Source organism: Lampetra planeri, chromosome 37, assembly GCF_965212315.1.
Source record: "Lampetra planeri chromosome 37, kcLamPlan1.2.h2, whole genome shotgun sequence".
Taxonomy (NCBI): Eukaryota; Metazoa; Chordata; class Hyperoartia; order Petromyzontiformes; family Petromyzontidae; genus Lampetra; species Lampetra planeri.
In genome coordinates, this window is record NC_136143.1 from 6991525 (window position 1) to 7014538 (window position 23014).

General features: G+C 51.7%; 1 protein-coding gene across 2 annotated transcripts; it reads right to left on the reverse strand.

Moving 5' to 3' along the window:
• Nucleotides 1-573: 573 nt before the first annotated feature.
• Nucleotides 574-22301, reverse strand: LOC144730991 (vacuole membrane protein 1-like). Of its 2 annotated transcripts, XM_078611933.1 has the most exons (13): nucleotides 22115-22198; nucleotides 20300-20357; nucleotides 18213-18351; nucleotides 16992-17133; nucleotides 16291-16381; nucleotides 15293-15403; nucleotides 14700-14867; nucleotides 13975-14109; nucleotides 4423-4503; nucleotides 4137-4253; nucleotides 3676-3737; nucleotides 3164-3266; nucleotides 1739-2154 (listed from the first exon to the last, which is right to left on the reverse strand). In XM_078611933.1, exons 3-13 carry the CDS (start codon nucleotides 18295-18297, stop codon nucleotides 2011-2013), a joined length of 1239 nt encoding a protein of 412 aa, XP_078468059.1. In that variant the 5' UTR covers nucleotides 18298-18351; nucleotides 20300-20357; nucleotides 22115-22198; the 3' UTR covers nucleotides 1739-2010. The 2 variants fall into 2 exon arrangements, with proteins under 2 accessions (XP_078468058.1, XP_078468059.1); XM_078611932.1 differs by lacking the exon at nucleotides 20300-20357 and having other exon boundaries at nucleotides 574-2154; nucleotides 22115-22301.
• Nucleotides 22302-23014: the final 713 nt, after the last annotated feature.

Genomic DNA, 23014 nt, shown 5'->3' on the forward strand with positions numbered 1-23014 from the left:
CATTGATCTGTAATACGGTCGGGACTGATAAGGGGTTGACGTTCACTGCGTGTGACGTCACCGGCACAGCTTGGCTTCTGCAGTTGGGAACTATCCGAGTTATTGTACGCCAATTAGTTGTGGGGGGAAAAAACTTTTTCTTTTTTTACAAAGCAGATGGAAGCTATTTCGCCTTCGCAGTGTAAAGTATTTACAGCTCTTCACATGTATTTTTTTTGTTCTTATAAACTATACTTTATAGTTTTAAAAGTAGCCCAATACGAGTCTCCAAAATTAGTGTTACTATATTCTGCAAGCGTAACCTGCACAGCTCAGCGTTTTAATGATGACAATATTAGGCTCTACTTTTTTATGAGTTCGGTCTCAACCACGTCACGATACCGTTCACAGTTTACAGTCTTCTGCCCAGCAAGCATTGCAACTCCCTAACCGATGTCTACCTTTAACAAGACGAATGCCACCCAATGTTATGCAAAGCATAAATTGCCTCGGATTAACATTAAGTATTTGTCCAACGAAAATACCTTCTATACAAAAATCAACAAGCGGAAATCAAGGAGGCTGATAAATCACTATTGTTTACTATAAAATAGAGGTCTTTATTAACCATTGATAAATCTCAGCCCTCTTTAGCGGGTGATGAAAACACTCATGCTAATGGATATTTAATTAGGACTATTATTACTGTATTTAGCGAACAAGACTCTTCGTTCTAATGTGTTGAGTTCCAAGGCCGGAGAAGGCCTACACACTGATCCATTAAAGGATTTTCAAACATTCTACAACCAGCATTGCCACCTGCCCTGGTTTTCCCAGGATCGTCCTCTTGTAGAGGTAGCTGCTGTCCTGGAATCTCCCGAGTCTTTTAGGGGGACGTTAAAAGGAGGATTTTTTTGTCAGTCGGTTAATAATAAACCACTCAAGACAATGTATTAAGTATTCCTTCCCTCTTCTGGTATCGTGAGATATTCTTCTCATGATGTGTCCTGGATTCTTTTTGTACCTCGGAGGTGGAAACCGTAGATCTAAACCAGGACACAGGCATTAATGTCACAAATGTCATGTCCAGCGCTGGGGCATTTCAAGAGCTGCTCAAACAGCTGTTTCAGGGCCACATGATGTAACAAGTCTACAGACGAACGGTTGGTCAGGCTACGTTCAAATGCCTGCACTGGAGTTACTACGCGTGTCCTACTACGTTCCAACTGCCGAAGAAAAAATATTCCACTCTACGTTCAATTCGCCGAAATAAAGAACGGCTACAAACCACGGTGGAGCAGCGGTTTACAATCACCGTGGAGAAAGCAGACACGACGGTTTAACGCGGGGGGGACAAAAATTTTGAATGTCGGGGTAACTGTCGTCATCATTGATTTTGCGCATGAATTACCGCGGCTGCAATCCCATAAATAATTATATCATCCGGTGCAGACCCATGGTGCTTGTTGATGCCTCTAGTGTCAGAGATATGAATGCACTCCTGAAGCCTAGAAGCCTGGCAAGTAAGCCCTTTCAGTCGGACTTCCCCATCACCAAGGTTTTTTCTTTTTCGACATCTACCTTTTCCAGTTTTAGAAGGACCTTGCGTTTTCTGGCAAGCCACTCGGCATACACGTCGCGTTTAAAAGACATTTGAAATTTACACGGGAATTGTTTCGGAGCCTTGGAAAAACAGCTTTCTACAAAAGCTGCTTCTTTACATAAATGTTCCACGTCATCATTAATGGCAGTGTTCAGGTTTCTTTACTTTTTACTCAATTCCTTTACTCTCCCACCGTGGCCACCGGGGGGACCAGCCTTCCCCCCTGCCTCACTTACCACTAAACCGTTCCATCACGATGTTTGTTACAGGGAGCTGCGTGTGACTGGGGCGTGGGCGACGAGCGGGACGAGTCTGTCGGGGAGACGCTCTCGATTGCGAGTCGGCAGGAGTAGCGGGCCGGCGGGACAGCGGTGTTTGGCGCGATGGCGGGTTTTGGCAGGAGAGAGCGTCGGGCGAGGGATGGGCGATCATTTTTCCTTTTGCTCCAGGGTGTGACGCTGCTGCACACGCTTGGCGTAGCTCTGCGCCATCGAGTTCACGATGGACAGCACGAAGTAGCACACCATCACGATGATCACCTTCTCGAAGACCCACGACAGCCAGCTATCACCCTGTGACGTGACACCCAACAAGAGCAAGGGGGCGGGGGGGGTAGGGGGGGTAAGCGCACAGCTCTCCGATGCGGTTTTCTGGCTGTGCCGCGTTGTGTCGTTCGGCAACGATGTCCGACGTTTCGGTCAGCGTGCATGGCAGCACAACCGCGGAAGCCGGCGCACTAGGTATAGCACTCCGGTTCGCGATGCAACGACCTCTACGCAAACACAAGTGAACAACATTTTGTTGCGCTACTGCTTTGGCAGTGGTCACAAACAATAAAAACATAACACGTCCCTCAAGAACACTGCCCGAAAGAGCAGAAAATATACAGCAGACCACATGTCAGGCAATGGCCCTTCTTCAGAGCAGGACCCCAGTCCGAAACGTTGCCCATTATATAATTAGCTCCTCGGTAGGACACTGTTTTTGCGCAGTTTTAGCCTTAATAGGTGCTCGCTAAAAGCACTTGCCCCAAGTCTATAAAACTATCCACGGACGATATTTATATTTTTTACTTTGCAGTTGTTAGGGCAGTGCACTATCATACCGGCGACCTGGGTCTAATTCCCAGCCATGGATAATATCGGTGGCAAGTAGCAGAGGTGTGGACTCGAGTCATGTGACTTGGACTCGAGTCAGACTCGAGTCATGAATTTGATGACTTGCGACTCGACTTGGACTTGCATAACAATGACTTTGTCCCACCTATGAGATGTGGACTCGAGTCATGTGACTTGGACTCGAGTCAGACTCGAGTCATGAATTTGATGACTTGCGACTCGACTTGGACTTGCATAACAATGACTTTGTCCCACCTCTGGCAAGTAGTATCCGAGTCAGTTCTGGAAACTTCCCGAGATAAGTAAAAAAAATTGAGTGGCAAAGCCAGCCGAGGATGGTGCTGGCCAGCCAGCCACACCACCACCCAGTCTGCCACGCCAGCCTGAACAGGTACTCGCTAACAGCAATTGCCCCTGCAAGTTTTGTACGGCTAAAACAGGGGGATCTTTAGCGTTGCGTTACCGGGGAGGAGGCGGCGCCGGGCTTGTGGTGCAGCTTGAGTCGCTGGGCCTCGAGGTAATCGCGGAACGGCTTCTGCAGCATCGGCCCCACCGACGGGACGGAGCTGCGACGGAAGGGGGGGGGGGGAGAGAACAAGGGCAGGGGAGAGCGCGCTCAGAAAAAAAGACAACACTGGAACTGTTCTTCCAAGATTCGGGTGGACGCTTCATACCATGGCTTGATTTTTCCACCGAATATTATATGGGTCACATGTCAACTGGAGATGGTGGTGGCATGTGACTGGTAGCCACAGCCATTGTGAAAGGTATACTGGACGAAGTGTGGTCGATTTGGCCGATTTTCTACTGGGGTTCGGGACGTCAGTGGGCATGGCTAAGCGGCTTCTTGAGTGGGGAAAAAAAACAACAACCCGGCACCTCTGGAGCCATGCCAGTCTGGCACAGCGTGGCACCGCTGTGGCTCGGTTGTACAGTGGAAAAGAGGTGTATAAAAACAACCCCAGGAGGACCTACCCGATCAGACCCACGATCTGCTCCACTATGTGCTTGCTGAAGCAGATGATCACAAAGAGTTTCTGTAAAACACACGAAAGAAAAGGCAAGGAGCGTCGGTTAAACATCCACGAGGAAACCGGCAGATCCCAAAGCCACTGTCCACCTGGGTTCGAATCCAGCCAACCGCCTGCGAATGAACCGAGTTCTCAAGTGTAGGGAGTTTATGATCTCACCATTGTCAACCGATGACTGTACACAAAACACCGTCACTTTAAATTCGGTTTAACACGTAGGCTTTCGCGACCAATATCATGACACAAGATTGTCAGACAGTCATTGGTGAGCGGGCTGAAACCATCAACCCACTACAATTGAGAACCCAGTTTTGTAAATCACGGGTGGGCTGCCTGGTTTCGATCCCAGGATCTCAGCTGTGCAGGCTCAGTGTCCGGACCCCGAACCCCACACGACCACCTCACCTGTATGTGCATCTTGACGATGGCCTTGCCGATGAGCGTTGCTCCAAAGAACGTCCAGAAGGGGACCAGGAAGTGGCCGCACGTGATGCCCGCCAGGTCGAACAGCGGGTTGGGAATCTGCACCGGGCAGGGACAGGGAAAAACAAACATTCTAATTACAAATCACTGGAGTCGTGTGACTTGTGCACAAATTACCGATGTAACCGTCTCTCTCGTGAGTGAGGTGCTGGGTACATTGTGAGACTGTGATGAGGGCACGGATCGAAGGAGCTGGGCGGGACCGTACCGAGGCGCATGCCAGGATGCCAAAGAATCCGACACGCTGCACCAGATGCTGCATGGCCAGTTTGGCTCTCGTGCCCAAGTCCTGCACACAGCACATGGACATGCATATAAGACAAAAATCATCATCATCATCCTCTTTGGTTCTTTCGGTAAAGTCACGTAGGTGTAGGGGTGTTAGAGAGAGAGCCCGTTATGCATGGCAGCCTATGGTAAACAAACACAGTAGGCGGGGCTACATGTGTGCACAAGCAGGTGCCCTCTGCGACGTCCGCGCCAGACACCCTGGGGGGTCGATTCGGTCGTTATGATCCCCCGGGGCCCCACCCCTCAGGGAGGGGTGGGGTATAAAAGGGGATTGTATCGAAGGGCTCGGGAGTGATGTTTAGCTAAAGAAGAGGAGGCGGAAGACGTCTGAGATAGAGCCCTGGACTCCCCCTGGTACGCCGTCCTTATCAGGACCGCGCAGGCTCGAGCCAGTGGCGTGGTACCAGAGCCAGAGCCAGTGCTGGTCTGGACTCTGGGTACCGGGCCCGACTGACCAGTGTCGGGCCAAGATAGCCTCCCCTAGCCCATTAGTGGAGGACTCAGAGGCAGGCTAGGGTTAGCTAGAGAGGTGTGTCCTCAGATAGACGGGTGAGGGGGCCGATACCCCCTCAAATGTGTATGTCACAACGTTGGTGTAAAATAAACAAGTGTGCCTCCAACTCCGGTGTGAACGAGTCGTGAGCGTTGCTACATCTGGCGTCAGAAGTGAAACAAAGTACGAACATGGATACACGCCGGACGACTCGAGTCGGAGTACCAGGGGCGGAGGACACCGCTGCAGTCGGAGGGCCCGAGATGGCTGAAGATGCCATCGAGCAGCCGGGGCTGGGTGCACCCACGCCACAGCAGCTGGAGGAAGGGGAGCCGTCGACGGAGGGGCTGAGGCAGGCGCACGCGAAGCTGGCCGAGCTGCTGTACGCCGCAGCCGCCATGCTCGACAACATCACGCGGCTGGGGGCTGCGGGACCGCCACGAGGCGACAGCAGCCAACGACCACAGCGCCTTCCCGCCATTTCAACGGAGCAACATTTTGAAACTCCCGCCATCGCCGCAGCTGCTGTTGAGGGCGTGGCCGCTCTAAGCATCGCGTCCAACGGCGGGAGTACAGTGCCTGCCGCGTCACCACGGGTGCGACCGGCGATGCCATCGCTGCTTCGGGCCGACGCTGAGTCGAGTGAGGGAGACGAGGGAGCGCGATCGTCCTCTGCAGCCGCTGCCTTACATCAGCGACTGCCGCCGCTCAAAGAATTTGTGGGCGAGGAGGGCGACTGGGGCGGCTTCCAGCGGCGCTTCCTCGCTCACCAGGAGATGGCACAGTGGACAGACGCCGAGGCTCTCCGAGCACTGCCAGCACTCCTCGACAGCGACGCCCTCGCCACACTAACATCGGCAACGAAGGAGAGGCGTTCCACGCTGCGGAAGGCGATGCAAGTGCTGTCCGCTGTGTATGGGCCACCATCGGACTGTCGTCAACTCTTTTACGATCGCCAGCGGGGGACGAAGGAGTCGCCCCTGGCGTACCGTACAAGCCTCCTGGCGCTGGCAAAGGAAGCCTTTCCACGAATGGACGACGAGGGGATCGACGCCATGGTGACAGAAAAGATACTTTTGCTGGCGGACGACTTAGACATCGTCATTGTCGCACAGGACGATGCAGAAATGTGCTCCCTCCAAGCGGCCCGTCTCCTCCACGCAAACCTGTCCTCTCAACGACGGAAGGCCAGCAAGGCGGCGAGCGGGCGCGCCGTCGCTGCGGCCACCCTCCCGGCGGAAGAGGTTTGCGCCATCAACCATCGACGGCAGCACGGAGCGGGAGCGCGGGAGGACCGGGCCGATTCAAGCCGTCTACAACGTCCATCGTCGCCACCAGCGCTTCCACGCTGTTATAACTGCGGCATCCGGGGCCACGTCGCCTCGGGGTGCCGCTCTCCTCGGCAGCGCGGAACGACACCTCAACGGGACGCCGGCCCTCGTCACAAGCTCCACCATCATAATCCGGCGAGTCGCGGCACCCCTCATGTTTGGCCCACGCACACGCCCGTCACACACTCGAACACCGCAGCGAAGGGGGGGCAAATACCGCGTACCATGGCACCAACACGCACCGCTCTGGGTACTCACATTGAACCCAGCCAGTGGTCCGTGTTGGCCCATCGGGTTGTAGCCGCGTCATCGGGGTCGTCGGCCGTTGTGGGTCACATCGATGGGGTCGAGGTGCGCATCCTGGTCGATACAGGAGCATCGGCGACCATTATTTCGGAGTTGATTTATAACATTCTCCCTGCCCAGAGCCGTCCTTTGATGCCTGTTAATGTGCCATTCTTTGCTGCTAACGGGGGTTCACTTGGCATCATCGGACAAATTCGAGCCCAAATTTGTGTCGGGGATATTAAATTATCTGGGCCGATTTTTGTTTCCTCCTCGCTGGCGGTTCCGTGCCTGCTGGGGACGGATTTCCTGGCCAAAATGCCGATTAGGATATTAATCGATCAGGGATGCATTGAGCTCCCATCGGGCCGACGCATGGCGTTTTTGCCATCCCCCGCTACGAGCCGGACGGCGTTCGCGACGGTGCCGGCGTTCGTAGATAGAACGGTGCGCGTTCCTCCGGGGGCGCAAATGTTAATTCCTTTGAGACTTCGGCGGCCCTTCGCTAAGGGCATTGGGGCTCAAGGGGTTTTGCTGGGACCGTCTAGGGCCGGGGTCAGTGGACCTAATTTACTCCCGGCCCAGACCATAGTGAGAGGGGATGGAGAACCCTTCATCGCGGTCCTCAATGTGGGCTCGCAGACGGTGGTGGTCCCACAGGGGACCGTGCTTGCTCACGCAACGCCGGTGCCCTGTGAGGAACCCGTCGCGAGTCATGTCGGCGCTGCCCCTGCACCGCGACCACATTCAGACAGCGATGAAGGGTGGCTCGAGGCGCTTTGCGCGGGATCGACGGACCTGTCAAATTTAGAGCGCCAACGTCTTAAGACACTACTGAGGGAATTTTCCGACGTTTTCAGTCGGGATAAATACGATTTGGGCTGCACTCATCTGCTGCGTCACCATATTGATACGGGTGACAGCGCGCCAATACGCCAAAATCCTTTTCGGTTGAGTCCCGCCGAAAAGGACCATGTCAAATCGGCTGTTGATGACATGCTAGCCGCCGACATAATTTCTCCCTCCAACAGCCCTTGGGGAGCGCCGATCGTCCTGGTTAAGAAGCAGGACGGTTCGTTGCGGTTTTGCGTTGACTTTCGGCGCCTTAATAAAATTACGGTTGCCGACGCATACCCGCTCCCACGGATGGACGAATCGCTTGACGCCTTGGCGGGAGCGCGATTCTTCTCCACATTGGACTTACTTTCGGGATTCTGGCAGCTTCCTCTGGACGATGATTCAAAGCCTAAAACTGCTTTCCGTACTCCGCACGGCCTGTTTCAATTCAACCGGTTGCCGATGGGCTTACACTCAGCGCCGGCAACTTTCCAGCGGTTGATGGAATTGGTTTTGGCTGGATTGCAATGGGAGTCGTGCCTGATTTATTTGGATGACGTCATTGTCTTTGGCAAAACTTTTGAGGAACATCTCCAGAGGTTGCGGGCGGTTTTCCTAAAGATGCGGGCTGCTAATTTGAAATTTAAGCCCCAAAAATGCCATTTGTTACGCGAGTCGGTGCGTTATTTGGGGCACATCGTGGGGCGCTCAGGTATTTCTACCGATCCCGCCAAAACGCAGTGTGTAAGCTCCTGGCCGACTCCCACCTCAGTGGGAGAGGTTAGGAGTTTTATTGGGTTTGCGTCGTATTATAGACGCTTCGTCGCTAATTTTGCGACTATCGCCATACCCCTACATGCTTTAACATCTAAAGGGGTTCGGTTTTGCTGGGGTCAGGAGGAGGAGGCTGCTTTTTGCTCCCTTCGGGATGCTTTGGTAAACGCTCCTCCCCTGATTTACCCTGATTTTTCAAAACCGTTCTTGCTCGACACCGATGCGAGCAACACGGGTATTGGGGGCGTGCTCTCCCAGGTGGTTGACGGCGTGGAACATGTGGTTGCGTACGGCAGTCGGGTGTTGTCTCCAGCGGAGCAACGGTATTGTGTCACCCGTAGGGAACTGTTGGCAATTGTCCATTTCGTCCAACAGTATCGCCCATATCTGTACGGTCGGCATTTCACCGTCCGCACAGATCATGCGGCACTGCAGTACGCCCTGAGGGTTCAACAGCCATCGGGACAATTGTCCCGATGGTTGGAGGTCCTCCAGGATTACGATTTCCAAACCACATACCGTAAGGGCGTTCGCCACACCAACGCGGACGCTCTGTCACGCTTGCCAACCACCTCCGAGTGTGCATGCCTCCTGGGGTCTGGACGTTGCAGGCCTCCAGGGGACACATTGGTACCTGTCTTGGCGGCCGCCAACGACGACGATGCAATGGTTCCTAATTCAATCGAACAGCAGGGCAAAGATTCCCTGTTGGGGTTGCCCGTCATTGAATGGGGGCGCCTCCAGATGGAGGATGTCTCCCTCCTCGGGTGGCGACGTCGCGTTGGCGGTGCGAAGGGGGGAAAAAGTGGTGGTTCCGACGCATGGGAAATGTGCCAAGGTCTGCTAATGCATTGGGACGGGAAGTCACGTCGACATCGGCTGGTTGTCCCTACTGGGTTGCGGGGTAGGGTGGTATGGGCCGCTCATGAGCGCCTCCTACACCTGGGGACCCAAAAGACTCTCGCCTTGCTGCAACTTGATTTTTACTGGCCTGGCATGACGAGGGATGTGGGGGATTTGTTGGGATCGTGCCCTCAATGTGCACAACGCAAACCGCCGGCACGAGAGTCTAACCCGCCCTTGCAATCGATCAAAGTGTCCAGGATAAACGAGCTGGTCGCTCTGGACATTTTGGGACCATTCCCCGCCACCCCCAGAGGGAATAGATATTTGTTGACGGGTGTCGAGTATTTTACACGCTGGCCTATGGCCTGGCCTTTGGCCAACCAGTCGGCAGCAGCCATCGTGGAGGCCTTTGTTCAGGGTTATGTCCTGGACAAAGGTGCTCCGGAGAGGCTGCTGACCGACCAGGGCAGAAATTTTTCCGGTAAACTACTCAGACAAGTCTGCGATCTCCTGGGCACAAAGAAAATTCGGACCTCCCCATATCACCCACAAACTGACGGGATGGTCGAACGTTTGCATCGCACCATCTCGTCCATGTTATCACAACAAGTTTCGGACTCGCAAACGGATTGGGACCTACAAATTCAGGGGGTCTTGGCGGCGTACCGGATGGCACCCCATGCGGCTACGGGGTTTTCTCCCTTTTACCTCATGTACGGCCGAGAACCAGACCCGCCTGTTCGTGCCCAGTTGCGGATCCCCGTGCCGCAGGGAAAAACTAATCTGGCTGACCACGTTAAATTTAATCTGGACAAATTGACCGAGGCACGGGATGCTGCAATGCAAAACTCTGACCTCCGTCAGAAGGCAAATGAGCGCCTCAGATTGAGTCGAGCGCACATGCTGCAGTGGAAGCCGGGGGACAAGGCATGGTTGCACTGCCCCCAGGTGCCACTGGCAACCTCCTCTAAACTTGTGCGGCCGTGGCGGGGCCCTGTGGAAGTGGTGGAGGTGTTACGTCCGCAGTGCGTGCGCATCAAGTGGGGGAAGCGGCGATGGTTCGTGCACCCCTCCAGATTAAAACCCTTCGCTGCGGTACACAACCCCACTTCACACGCGCGTGGCCAAACATGTGGGGGGTCGGCCGACTTGCTGGGTCCGTCTCCGTCGCTCTCACCTAATGCCTTGCCGGCTGTGCCACCTTCAGGAGCATCAGGAGTGACGGGCTCACGCCCGATCACCCCTCCTGCGGATGCCGAGGGTCACGCGGAGTCAGAGGAATGCTCACCTCAAGACGGACAGTCGCCACCTGATGGTCCGCCACGCGGGGTTACCCCGTGTGAGGGGCCCGCTGCAAGGACGCGCGCTAAAATGCGCAAACTGTTGTGAGGCCGGAAAATGTGTACATAGCTGTTGTGTTTATTGGGTGTTGTGTGGATGGTGTGTTTCCCGCTCCTCGGATGTACATATGCTGGGTTCACCGTTTGTTGTGTGTGCGGGGTGGGTTCCCTGCTGGTTGTATATAAGCTGTTTTTTTACGGAATTCGTATTTATTCGGGGGGGGTGCGTCGGGTTGTTTCTCATCTTGTTGTTGCGTTCTTGTTCTGGTTCCTGTTATTGTTCAAAAATAGTGAGGCACACGCGCGGTCAGGGGGTGAAGGCACCTTTATTGTCAAATTTTTGTATGTTGGCAGCCGGGACGGCTGCATGCTATGCGGGGGGGAGTGATGTAGGGGTGTTAGAGAGAGAGCCCGTTATGCATGGCAGCCTATGGTAAACAAACACAGTAGGCGGGGCTACATGTGTGCACAAGCAGGTGCCCTCTGCGACGTCCGCGCCAGACACCCTGGGGGGTCGATTCGGTCGTTATGATCCCCCGGGGCCCCACCCCTCAGGGAGGGGTGGGGTATAAAAGGGGATTGTATCGAAGGGCTCGGGAGTGATGTTTAGCTAAAGAAGAGGAGGCGGAAGACGTCTGAGATAGAGCCCTGGACTCCCCCTGGTACGCCGTCCTTATCAGGACCGCGCAGGCTCGAGCCAGTGGCGTGGTACCAGAGCCAGAGCCAGTGCTGGTCTGGACTCTGGGTACCGGGCCCGACTGACCAGTGTCGGGCCAAGATAGCCTCCCCTAGCCCATTAGTGGAGGACTCAGAGGCAGGCTAGGGTTAGCTAGAGAGGTGTGTCCTCAGATAGACGGGTGAGGGGGCCGATACCCCCTCAAATGTGTATGTCACAACGTTGGTGTAAAATAAACAAGTGTGCCTCCAACTCCGGTGTGAACGAGTCGTGAGCGTTGCTACATAGGTATAAAATCAGATAAATCACGACGTTTCGATTGCAACACAAGCAATCATCATCATGCTGTGGTTTTCCCACCTGATGATGATTGCTTGTGTTGAAATCGAAACGTCGTGATTTATTTTATTTTATACCTACGTGACTTTACCGAAAAAACCAAAGAGTGTGGATTCCTGCAGTCACGAAAACTTCAAATCTAGATCATCATCATCATGATGATCATCATCAGATATGATCGATTCACTGTTGGATGAAGGTCTCCCCCAAGTCATTGTCATCTCTCATGGTCCTGCAATACAACAATAAACTTAGCTCCTGCATTTCGTTGCGGTAGGCGTTGTCTAGCAAGCAATTTTTTTTTACCAGGTAAGGCCTACTGACCGATCTCACTCTTTTTCAGAAGCGACCCGGCCTTAAATGATAGCTCAACGAAGTGGCTGATCATGTGTAAATTTATTGCAGTCAAATAGTCGAAACGCATGTTTTTAAATGTAGAGGGAAAAACCAGAGGACCCTGGTAAAAATCCACGCCACCACGGGGAGAACATGCAAAGTCCAAATATTACAGGCGCCAAGGTCGGGATGTGAGGTACAGTAAAACCTTGGATTGTGAGCATAATTCGTTCCGGAAACGTGTTTGTAATCCAAAGCACTCGTATATCAGTTGTGATCACGTGACGCTCGGCAGACAAAGCGTATACACGTACTACTCGTATTGCAAAACCTCGCTCGTTTATCAAAAAAAAGATTTACTTAAAATTTTTGCTCATCTTGCAAAACACTCGCAGACCAAGTAACTCGCAATCCCAAGGTTTTACTGTAATTAACATCTCGCCACCGCGTCCCTTGGCTACCAATAGGCCGCCGCTCCGGTCTTGGTCTTCACCACCGGCCATCTTTCCTTCCCGCGACATGTCCTGCCCAAGCCTCACTTACTTTCATCAACAATTAGAATGACCTTAATTTTGGAGCTTTCGTGACTGCAGGAATTATTCTTTGGTTCTTTCGGTTAAGTCACGTCTAAAGATAAAATAATAAATTAAAATAATAGCGACGTTTCGATTGCAACACAAGCAATCATCATCAGGCATAAGAGAAATAGCAACAAAAATCTAACTAGAAAACTATAGACAGACATACAAGCAGACAGACATCACAAGGACACACAGAGAGAGGACACATATCGGCACAGAGAGAGGGGTCGTTTCTGTGACGGTCCCCCCTCCCTATATTTAAAGGACCGTCACAGAAACGACCCCTCTCTCTGTGCCGATATGTGTCCTCTCTCTGTGTGTCCTTGTGATGTCTGTCTGCTTGTATGTCTGTCTATAGTTTTCTAGTTAGATTTTTGTTGCTATTTCTCTTATGCCTGATGATGATTGCTTGTGTTGCAATCGAAACGTCGCTATTATTTTAATTTATTATTTTATCTTTAGACGTGACTTAACCGAAAGAACCAAAGAATAATTAGAATGACGTATTCTAAACCGGCTCTACGTTGTCTAATCCCAGCGAGCAAGTGCCGTTAGCGAGCACCAACGTGGGTGTTAAGTATCCACTTGCCAAGGATCATCTGTGCCCATCAGTCGGTTTAGTTTGGGATAGGCCCATTGAGCTAAGAAGCCGTTGTTCAAAGGTGACCCGGTATGTATGTGTGGGTGCATACATTCGTGTTGTCGTAGTCATAATAATAATTATTCCCTGAGGCAGTATCATAACAGTGAGTGTACTGCTCAGTTATTTTTTTGCCACCCAAGTTTGATTGCCTGCGATGGCTCAAACCAACGACGACACATATCTCAACCGTCTCATGTGTGTGTTGACGTGCATGTGTTGGAAGCGATAGTGTCATGGTCAGCGCCCTGCGCTACGAATCCGGTCACCTGAGTTCGACTCCCGCTCACAGCCAATATCAGCGACAGATATCTGAACCTGTCCAGAATCTCCCCTAGGTTAATTCAGCCTTAAATGAGTACGTGGTGGGCAGTGTGTAAATATCACCACTTGGGGAGACAAACACGGCCAGATAAGCTGCTAGACACACCTACCCATCGTGCACTGTTGCCAGCCTTCATTAGGTACTCGCTCACAGCATTTGTCCCAAGAGTGTCTTCAGGCTATCGAGGGAGATCTTTGCCCCTTGTGCATGCAAGTAAACGTGCGTGTATGGGCATATGCGTGGTACACGCTAGAGAAGAGATGGACTGATGTGGTACAGAAGGATGATGCGGAGCTGATTGGACGTACCGATAACTGGTACATGCATTGTCTAGATCGGCCTCTGTGGAGGATGTTCGTGAAGGACGCTACTGTGCAGTTCGAGGCAGTCGCCCTCCAATAACTACGGAGGGCAGAGGAGCAACGCTCACAAGAACAAGCGGAGCGTCAAGTGGCTATTACCAAGTCAGTTAACCTAAGGAACCTGCGTCTGTCCTGTGACCTACTAGTGAGCCTTCGAAACTTCACGTGGCCTCAAGGTGCGTCTAGTCTGGCACAAGCGGCGTGATGACATCACCGCCAGTTAGTGACAAACGGCAATTGTTGTTGTTGTTGTTCTTGTTATCGTTGCGTGTACGTGTGCACGCGTGTGTGTGTATGTGCGGACCTGCTGCGAGTCCTGCGCGTGCTCTAGGATCTCCTCAAACTCCTGGTACTCCTCGTCGTCCGGCTCGGACCCAGACAACCGCGCCGCCCGCGCCATGAAGTACGGCGGCAACTCGCCGATAGCCGTGCCAGCGCCCTGTAGCCATGTACGGCCGCACGCGCGCGTGGGTTAGCGCGTGTGCACGCCGTGAGGAGCTATAGCGTGCGAGGTGCGGCCGCAACAAGAAAAAATAAAACTTCTTATGTGCAACAACGGCGGTGCAGTCAGTTTTGCTCGGCAGACTGCTCAACACGTGCTATGGTCACGGGCAATGGTATCCCATTATTTTAACACATTTTATCATCAGGAGCAGCCATGATTTATACACAAAATAAAATCAATGTAATCAATGAGGTTTGCAGTTCGAGCCCGGAGGCCGTCCTGGTTAATACTTCGGGTTTATTAATGACGTCATTCGTCATAGGGCAGACCATGTGTGCTGGTGGATTCAATTATCCAAATTCGATGCTTGCAAAATTACTTAATTGGGAAAAACTACAAAGCGATACGGCCCCCTAATACGCATTTTCAAGGCAGGTGTGGTGTACACCTTGCGCCGCACAGAGACAGCTGCCACTCGGAGTCCCATTTGGTGCAACTGCAGCAGGGCGCATGAAATGGTTGAGATGAGACGTGATGTTAAGTTGTTTCGATGATGGCTTTCGGGCTGTTGGTGCGAGCCATACCCACATGCAGGCCTCCAGCCTGACTTTGGACATGATGGTCCAGATGGAGATGGGCACGTTGAGTCCGTCGCTCTCTGGGCAAATGATCTCGTCGGGGTACGGAGGCGCGGGGAAGTCCACCGAGTCGCACTCGTACGCCGACAGCGTCACTGACGCGATGTGGGGGCCCTGGCAGGAGGAGGGGGGGTGCGAAGGCGGGGGCGGGGAGTGGATCGCTTGAATAAAAACTCAACAACCAGGTTAGACGCCAGCGAGAAGCGTTCAGCGGCATCTTGCAACTGGCGGCCAAGCAAGCCATGTTTGGCCTGGCGAATAATGCTCTTGGCAGTTGCCTTGCGAGAGAGATACGGCCAGCCGAGACAGAGAGATCCAGATTATGGGGAGATGAAAGAGAGAAGGAAATAAGCAGCAGAGAAAAGCGGAGCCATAAACAAGGGATACGGATCATTGAGATCAAAGTGAGATAAAGCAGAGAGAGAGAGATGAGAGAGAGTTGGCCGTAATTCTCAGGCGTCTTTAAGAACTGTGCGGACGACACGATTTAGGCAAGTGGATGTGGAGATGGTCATGGGACATCGCTAGGGACGCCTCACCAGGTAAAGCAGGAAGGTGTGCAGCCCCGTACCCAGCCCGACCGACGATAAGATGCCCAGGCCGACCCAGTAGGCACACCACAGGATCTTCTTCTCTGTGCTCCGTACGAACTGCGAGCAAGTCCCACATAACACGGCACATGAGTGTGAGCACTCTTCATACCACACGGCGCAGGCTTCCGCTTGGCGCTTAACACGGCATAGTATGCAAACGCTTAACACAACATAGTACGCACAAAAGTAACACGACACACAATATGCATACGTTTGTAAAAGTAACGGCAGCTAGAAAACAGTGAGAGACTGTTGGCCGACAACAATTACTAAGAAACTGCATTGCACAGTTAGAAAATACACGAGGGTTTTCGAAATCCGTCCACAAACCTGGCACAAGGTAATCCTCACGCATGGACCGTTCCGCAACTTATTATGATGGCATGTCATTTGTTAAGGCTGAGATGCCACTAAACATGTTTTAGGGCAATTATTGCCGTCAATGCATTTGAAATGAGCCACTACGCCAACTTGGTATAAAGTTTTTTAGCCCAGGGTTCGGCAACCAAAATAACACAAATAACCATTTAACTAAATATTTCAAGAGCCGCAATGTATGTGAATGCGAGGCGGTTCTCAATAAATAACGTCTCTAAGCAGTCCTTTTATGAGCCACATGCGGTTCTGGAGCTGCAGGTTGCCGACGCCCAGTATAGCCAATGAAAGCAGTTTTTTGGATGAACAATGATTGGTCTACAGAGCACAGAGCCTCCGTCTGGTAGTGTTGTGACATCGGTTTGTCATCTCATTGGAAGGCAACCACCTCTGTTGCCCACTAGGGGGATGCGCGATGAGATTTACCCAGATTTGGTAAAATCAACAGCGCCTATTGACAGTAGAGCAACTGCTGATGGGTGAAGATTTCTGGAGACGATTGTCATACAATTGCCAGAGAGAACATCAATGCCCTTTGACATGCTCCGGTGGATGCGGGGCAACCTCACCTCCTGGTGCTCCCCCTCGGCATAGTAAGCAGCAGTAAGAGCAGCGAGCATCAGCAGGAAGAGCGTTACAACACCTCTCCGTGCCCACAGCCTGCCACACCACGCACACACAAAGACAAAGACGCCCCCCCCCCACACACCCGCATAGCTTGTAACAGACTATTTGGGAAAGTTCCGTTAGCGAGCACCTATGAAGGCCAGCACGGCACAAGAGAGGATGGGTGGCCAGGAGCACGCATCTACAATGCACTAGGTACGCATTTAAGGCTGAGTCGACCTAGGCGAGGCCCAGGATCAGCACAAATATTTGCCACTGCTATTGGGCGTGAGCGGGATTTGAAAGTGCGGTGAACGTCAATGGAGAGTGATATTTAAACTGGTCCTGGGCACCCCCGCCTGAAACATCCCCAACTACAAAAATTGCATGGGGAGACCTACATCCGGCAGTGGATTGACAAAGGGATATAAATAACGTGCGAGTTTTTTGTTATTTAAATAATAATTAATTTGAACGATGTAGCGAATCGAAGTTTATTTTAAGGGCAAATCATTGTAAGCATTGGGCCGATGTTTAGGCCACGGATCGTTACATCCTGAGCTGCAACCACTCATCGCCACCGCCGCCACCACCAGCAAACAAGAGGCAAGATCGCAGGGGAAAAAAAAGATCACAAATCAGTGGGGGTGGTGGTGCTGCTCACCGACTGGCCCACTTGCACGTCTCCAGACCGCACTCGAGTAGGAAGTATTTCATGGTTGTGAACGGCCGCCTCCACAGCACCAGCCCGTCCCGCTCCTTGCGATCGCGCGCGCGCTGCGCCTGCACCGCACGTTGCTCGGCCACTGCGTACGCAGACACCGCCCAAGATGCTCCAAGTCAGCTTCAGTGTTTTAACCCGATGGAGGGGGGGGTGGTGGGTTGATTGATCCCAAAACAAATCTCTGCTGGGTTGCCAACAACTAATTGTGGGCTCCCTGCTGGGTTTCTGATGAGTGTGAGATGATGGCATTTTGGACATCAGAATCAGAATATTCATTTATACTGGAGGAATCCGATGAGCAATCAAGCTCCTTTTCACAGATGTCCAATAGGGGCAGGTCAGAAAGTTACAACAAATTATACAAAAACACGATAGGAGCGCAAATTACAGGCAAGCAACTTTAAGATATATATCCAAATAAAAAAACTTTTTTTTTCTAATTAGGCAAGGTCCACTGAACCATTAGCTTCTATTTCAGAAGCGACCTGGCCACAAAAGAGAGCTCAACGAAGTGACTTATCACGTGAAAATCCACAGCATAAAAATAATCTAGACGCATGTTTCTAAATGTGGAGGGAAAAACCGGAGGACCGGTGACTGGCACCAGCGTTGTGTAGATTGGCCTCTGTGGAGGAGGTTTGCAAAGGATGCTACTGGGTAGAGGTCGCAAACGGGTTTTGATTCCTTACCCGTACCCGGCCGCACCAGGGTCGCAAACGGGTACCCGTACCCTACCCGATGCCCGGCTACCCGGCCGGGTATCGGGTAGGGTACGGGTACCCGATTGCGATCTCTGGGATGAAGCCATGTTGCAGGCGCGGGTGGGTTGATTCTAGGAACTTGAATTGTGAGAAGAGACAAGACGTTGGGAAATGAGTGACAAACGGTTACTCACCAGTGACTCACGGCCTACCATTACCCGTACCCAGCCGCACCAGGGTCGCAAACGGGTACCCGTACCCGGTCGGGTACGGGTAGCCGGGTATCGGGTAGGGTACAGGTATCGGGTACCCGATTGCGACCTCTGCTACTGGGCAGTCGGAGGCAGTCACCTTCCAATGACAGCAGAGGGCAGAGGAGTGATGCTCACAGAGTGTAAAGATGAAAGTTAAGACCACGGAGGACGTGACCCATGTGAGCGAGTGATGGAGCGAGGAGCACCTGCGGAAAAGCCGTTACGCGATTGCGACGTTCCAGAGAGCGTCCTTCTCCTCTGGGTCTCACCGGCACCTCCACCCGACGCCATCTCCGCAATCTCTCGAAGGTGAGCTGGGACAACCCGCGCTCAAGAGCCTCTTCCCTGCGACAAACACGGCACACGAAGGACGTAGCTATTTAAAACAAAATGCCCACTTGTAATTTGGCCGCGCAACTTGCTTTGCACCAAACCACAGATTCTGGTAGGGCTGCGTGTGTAGGCACAAAGTCCGCAATGGCGTGGTGAGGTTCATGGTGCTAACCCACAAACCAAAGTGCAGTGCTGTCACCGGTCACGCAGCGTGTGTGGTGTGCGTGTGGAGGATTTCACTTTGCAAGCACATTTGTTATCCACACTATTAAAATATAACAGTCCTCCGTGTGTTAATTATTGTTTCACAATCACGGCTGCATGAGCTCTTACAAAAACCATGTGCAGTTTATACAAGCGTGCTTACACGTACAGCAAGGGTTGATGCTCTGATGCATGAGGGTCTCCCCAAACCGTGCAAGTTATGGAGGTTATTTTCACGATACATTATTACACTGGTCAGTGTGGGTTGGTGAAAACAGGGAGCATAGAGTAGAATATATGAGTGTGTTAAACTGCCCATCACATAAAGTGATAGCAGCCCATTACGTGCTGTGCACGATGGTCCCCATCAAAGCACTATCCAGGCTCAAATCTGCTTAGCTCCCAATATCTGATGGAAGCAGGCACATTGTAGCTGATTTGGTCCAGACTATACGTGAATGGATCTGCACATAAATACATTAACATTCACCGAGCAACTGCCCAACAGTGTATTGGGTAAATGAGTGGCTTATGAGCGTGTGAAATGGGGAAAAGGATAGTTTAAGACTGTATGTGAGCACAGTGTGTCGATAGGTTTGCGACTTTTTGAAAAGAGGTAGAACTCGTTTAAAAGAAAACATCCATCAAGCTCAACGGCACAAAGCCTTTTCACTCAACTTGTTATATAACCGGCCTACGCATACCAGGATCGGCCCTTCGACACACAAAGTGAAACTGGACAGTTCCGCCACTTGCCAAGACATGCCGAGTGGACGGAAGTGTGGCGGTCGCACATAACTCCCTCGGGCTATAAGGAGGCCACCATACCAGAAAAAGCTCTACCCCTAAAGTTGGCACAGTGTTCACTCTTCTAGCGAATTAGAGTCCAGAGTAACAGGAGCTCCCCACCTCACATGACAGTTCCGTTCCCAGATTAACTCTCACTTGCCGATGAGCTGACCAGAAACACCCAAAAGTTTCACAACATCCCAAAGTGGGGGCTCCCTAACGCTCCCACTCGTATAATTACGGTACAATGCCCGTATTGAAACTTTCTTTGTACAGTGGTGCTATAGCACAGTTCCCTATGTTTGGGAGATCTAATCTGCCCAAAATTTGCATGACCTTTTAAAATAATTTTGAGTATAATAATACGCGGAAGGTGATTTATAGACAGCAAAAGACAATCAATTGATTGTTTCTCCCAAAACGCCTGACCATGATGCACTTTTTTGTTTGAGGAGTTTGTCACCATTTACAGAAAGTATTAGAATGGGTTTACTTTCAATCACTTTGTCTTCCTGTCAACGGAACAGTGCTTGTTTCTTGAGTGAGTTGACATGGGTTCAAATCGTTGTGCCAGCCAATAACCACCTACAGCAAGTTACAAAAGTGCGCGTTCTGTTGTGAAGACGATGTTAGAAGATCCTGCGACATCCCTTTTCTATACCACAGCCCAAATATCACAAATAAAAAAAACCCCGTAATAATTGTAACTATATAACCACGGTTACAGAGGTCCTACTTGTTCGAAAAGTAATGATTCTAGCGAACATGTTTCAATTTTCCCAGATCAATAGTCGGTACAGCAATGATGACAAGGAGATGTCATCGAAGCGGCATCAACACTTAAAAAGCGCAGATGTGACCCCTCCAGCCGTATTACTCAGCCTCCTTGGCACTCTAGACAAGAGCTCTACCACAACCACATCCGCATTATAACTTCGCCGATTCAAGCCTTCCCGTCTCATCTCACCGCAGCAACCAAGTCTGGTTCACCCCAGGAAACTGGTCTCCTCCTTGATTGGAGTCAACTGTGGGATGGAATTGAAAACAGAAAACAGCAGCTCCCAGGGTCCTTCGACCAGACCTGGGGTCAATTACAATGGTAATTGTGTTATTCATATTTCGATTTATAGCTTTCGTGACTGCAGGGATTCATCTTCTTGGTTCTTTCGGTAAAGTCACGTAGAAGGGAAGTAATAAAATAATAAAAACAAAACATAATAAAATAATATAATTCTCACGACGTTTCGGCTACAACGCAAGCAGCCGTCCTCAGGTGAAGAATGAAACACCACCTGAGGACGGCTGCTTGCGTTGTAGCCGAAACGTCGTGAGAATTATATTATTTTATTATGTTTTGTTTTTATTATTTTATTACTTCCCTTCTACGTGACTTTACCGATAGAACCAAGAAGGTGTTATTCATAATGAATTGCAATCACGGTCTAATTTGTATTTCATCTCACAAAGCTGTTGCGTTTGCAATTACGAAAATTAACCCAAGTCTGACACAAGCGTGAAGAAAAAGCTTGGAGACACCACCAGTGAATGTCAGCATCAGTCTATCTGGGGCTCCACTAGCCCAGAGGGACCAACTAAGATGGTTGAACTCTTGATTGTAGATTAACTCAAGAGCCTAGGGCCCTACAAGCTGCAGGTAAATCGCCTGAATATGTCTGACCTTGTTAAATGTCAGAAAATAAAGAGGGTTGAGCCTGGCTATTGCTTAGGATGGGAGACTAACTGGGAAGACCAGGTGTAGATTTGGGCTGTCAAGTGACCAGAAGCTGGCAGTAGATCAATGGATTGTTGAATCTATTTGTGCAGATCCTAGAGCGTTATCTCCTCGTATGTGTTTCTTTTTCACACTCATTAAGTTGAACCGGTTAAACATGCGAGTGGAAGACCCTCCTGAAAACAAGTATTCAAACTCAATTGGGGCTCTCCTGATAATTTTACTGAAAAGATTTCGGGGAACCACTATCTCGGAGCAATCACTTGCCCTTGTGAATAAACCAAATGAACTGTCAGAACAACAGCTTTGATGAGCTCCCAGAATCCCCCACCAGGTAAATCCCACAGGTGTATTCCTTGGGATTCCAATTAAGCAAATTCAGAATATTAATTTGTAACGGAGTCATCGGGATGAGTTTTAAAGCTCCTTTTCACAAACGTCCAGTAGGGGGTGTCTGACAAGAGGATTGACACTTCGTTTGAGACAAAAAAAAGATAACATTTCATCAATAGTCATGATCAATCCACTGCTGAATGGGTCGTTCCCAAGCCATCGACATCCCAAAATCATCGCGGATGTCACCGCTCCAAATCCACCGTCCAATTGGACGCGCGCAGTCCCCTTTGGCTGTCGCGGTGCCACAATTCCTGACGACCGGCTATTAGGCATAGCCTAGGCATAGCCTGTGCCGTTCAAGCCGACTTTCCTCATACGTTTGAATGAATAAACTTAACCTTTTTATACAGATATATATATTTTTTATAATTCACGAGATAAGTCTTCCCCGTCTCATACATTCATTTACAGAGCAGTCGTGGACCGTATCCCTGGAATGACAAAACGCTCCGGCGAGCAAAATGCACGAGTAGTCACACGCGCTCATACACCCACCGAATAATAAGACTTACCCCGTGACAACTTTAAAACATGGTGAGAACAAGCGCATCGTACAATCCGGAGAGAGACGGTAACATCATCACATCAAGTCACCGCGTGCCCACCGCAGCGGCCACATCGACGGGGTTATTGACAGACTCGTCTCATACTCACTCGGTTGCTCTCTCTCTCTCTCCTCGCTCTTGTCTGCTGTACGAGGAAGATGTCAAAGGAGACAAGGTAGGTGAGGAGGTGAGGGAGGGAGGTTTAGAGGAAGAAGTGAGGAGGTTTCCACGGCCACCACTCCGCTCGGAGTATCCCCGGCTCCGCGTCCACCCCCCCCAGCCGGTTTGCCGGAAGTGGCGTGACCGGAAACGAAGCTGGCGCGAGCGTGGAACCTAACCGGACGTGACGTGAGGAGGGACGACGAGGTGAGCCGCCGGACGTGGCGGGAAATGTTTGGGGGAGGGGGTGTAGACGAAGGGGTGTGTGGGGTGGGGGGGTTGTGGGGGGAGGGGTTGTGGGGTTAGCGGACGTGACGTAACGATGAGAGCCGTCGAATCTGGCGGGAAATGTCTGGAGGCAGACGAGGGGTGCGGGGAGGGAGGGGTTGTGGGGAGTGGGGGGAGGGAGGGGGAGTGGGGGGAGGGAGGGGGAGTCGGGGGAGGGGTTGTGGGGAGTGGGATTGTGGGGTGGGAGGGTTTGTGGGGATTGGGGGAGGGGTTGTGGGGAGGGAGGGGTTGTGGGGAGTGGGGGGAGGGGTGCGGTGGAGTGGGAGGGTTTGTGGAGAGTGGGAAGGGGTTGTGGGGAGTGGGGGAGGGTTTGTGGGGAGTGGGGGAGTGGGGAGTGGGGGGAGGGGTTGTGGGGAGTGGGATTGTGGGGTTGGAGGGTTTGTGGGGATTGGGGGAGGGGTTGTGGGGAGTGGGGGGAGGGGTGCGGTGGAGTGGGAGGGTTTGTGGAGAGTGGGAAGGGGTTGTGGGGAGTGGGGGAGTGGGGAGTGGGGGGAGGGGTTGTGGGGAGTGGGATTGTGGGGTTGGAGGGTTTGTGGGGATTGGGGGAGGGGTTGTGGGGAGT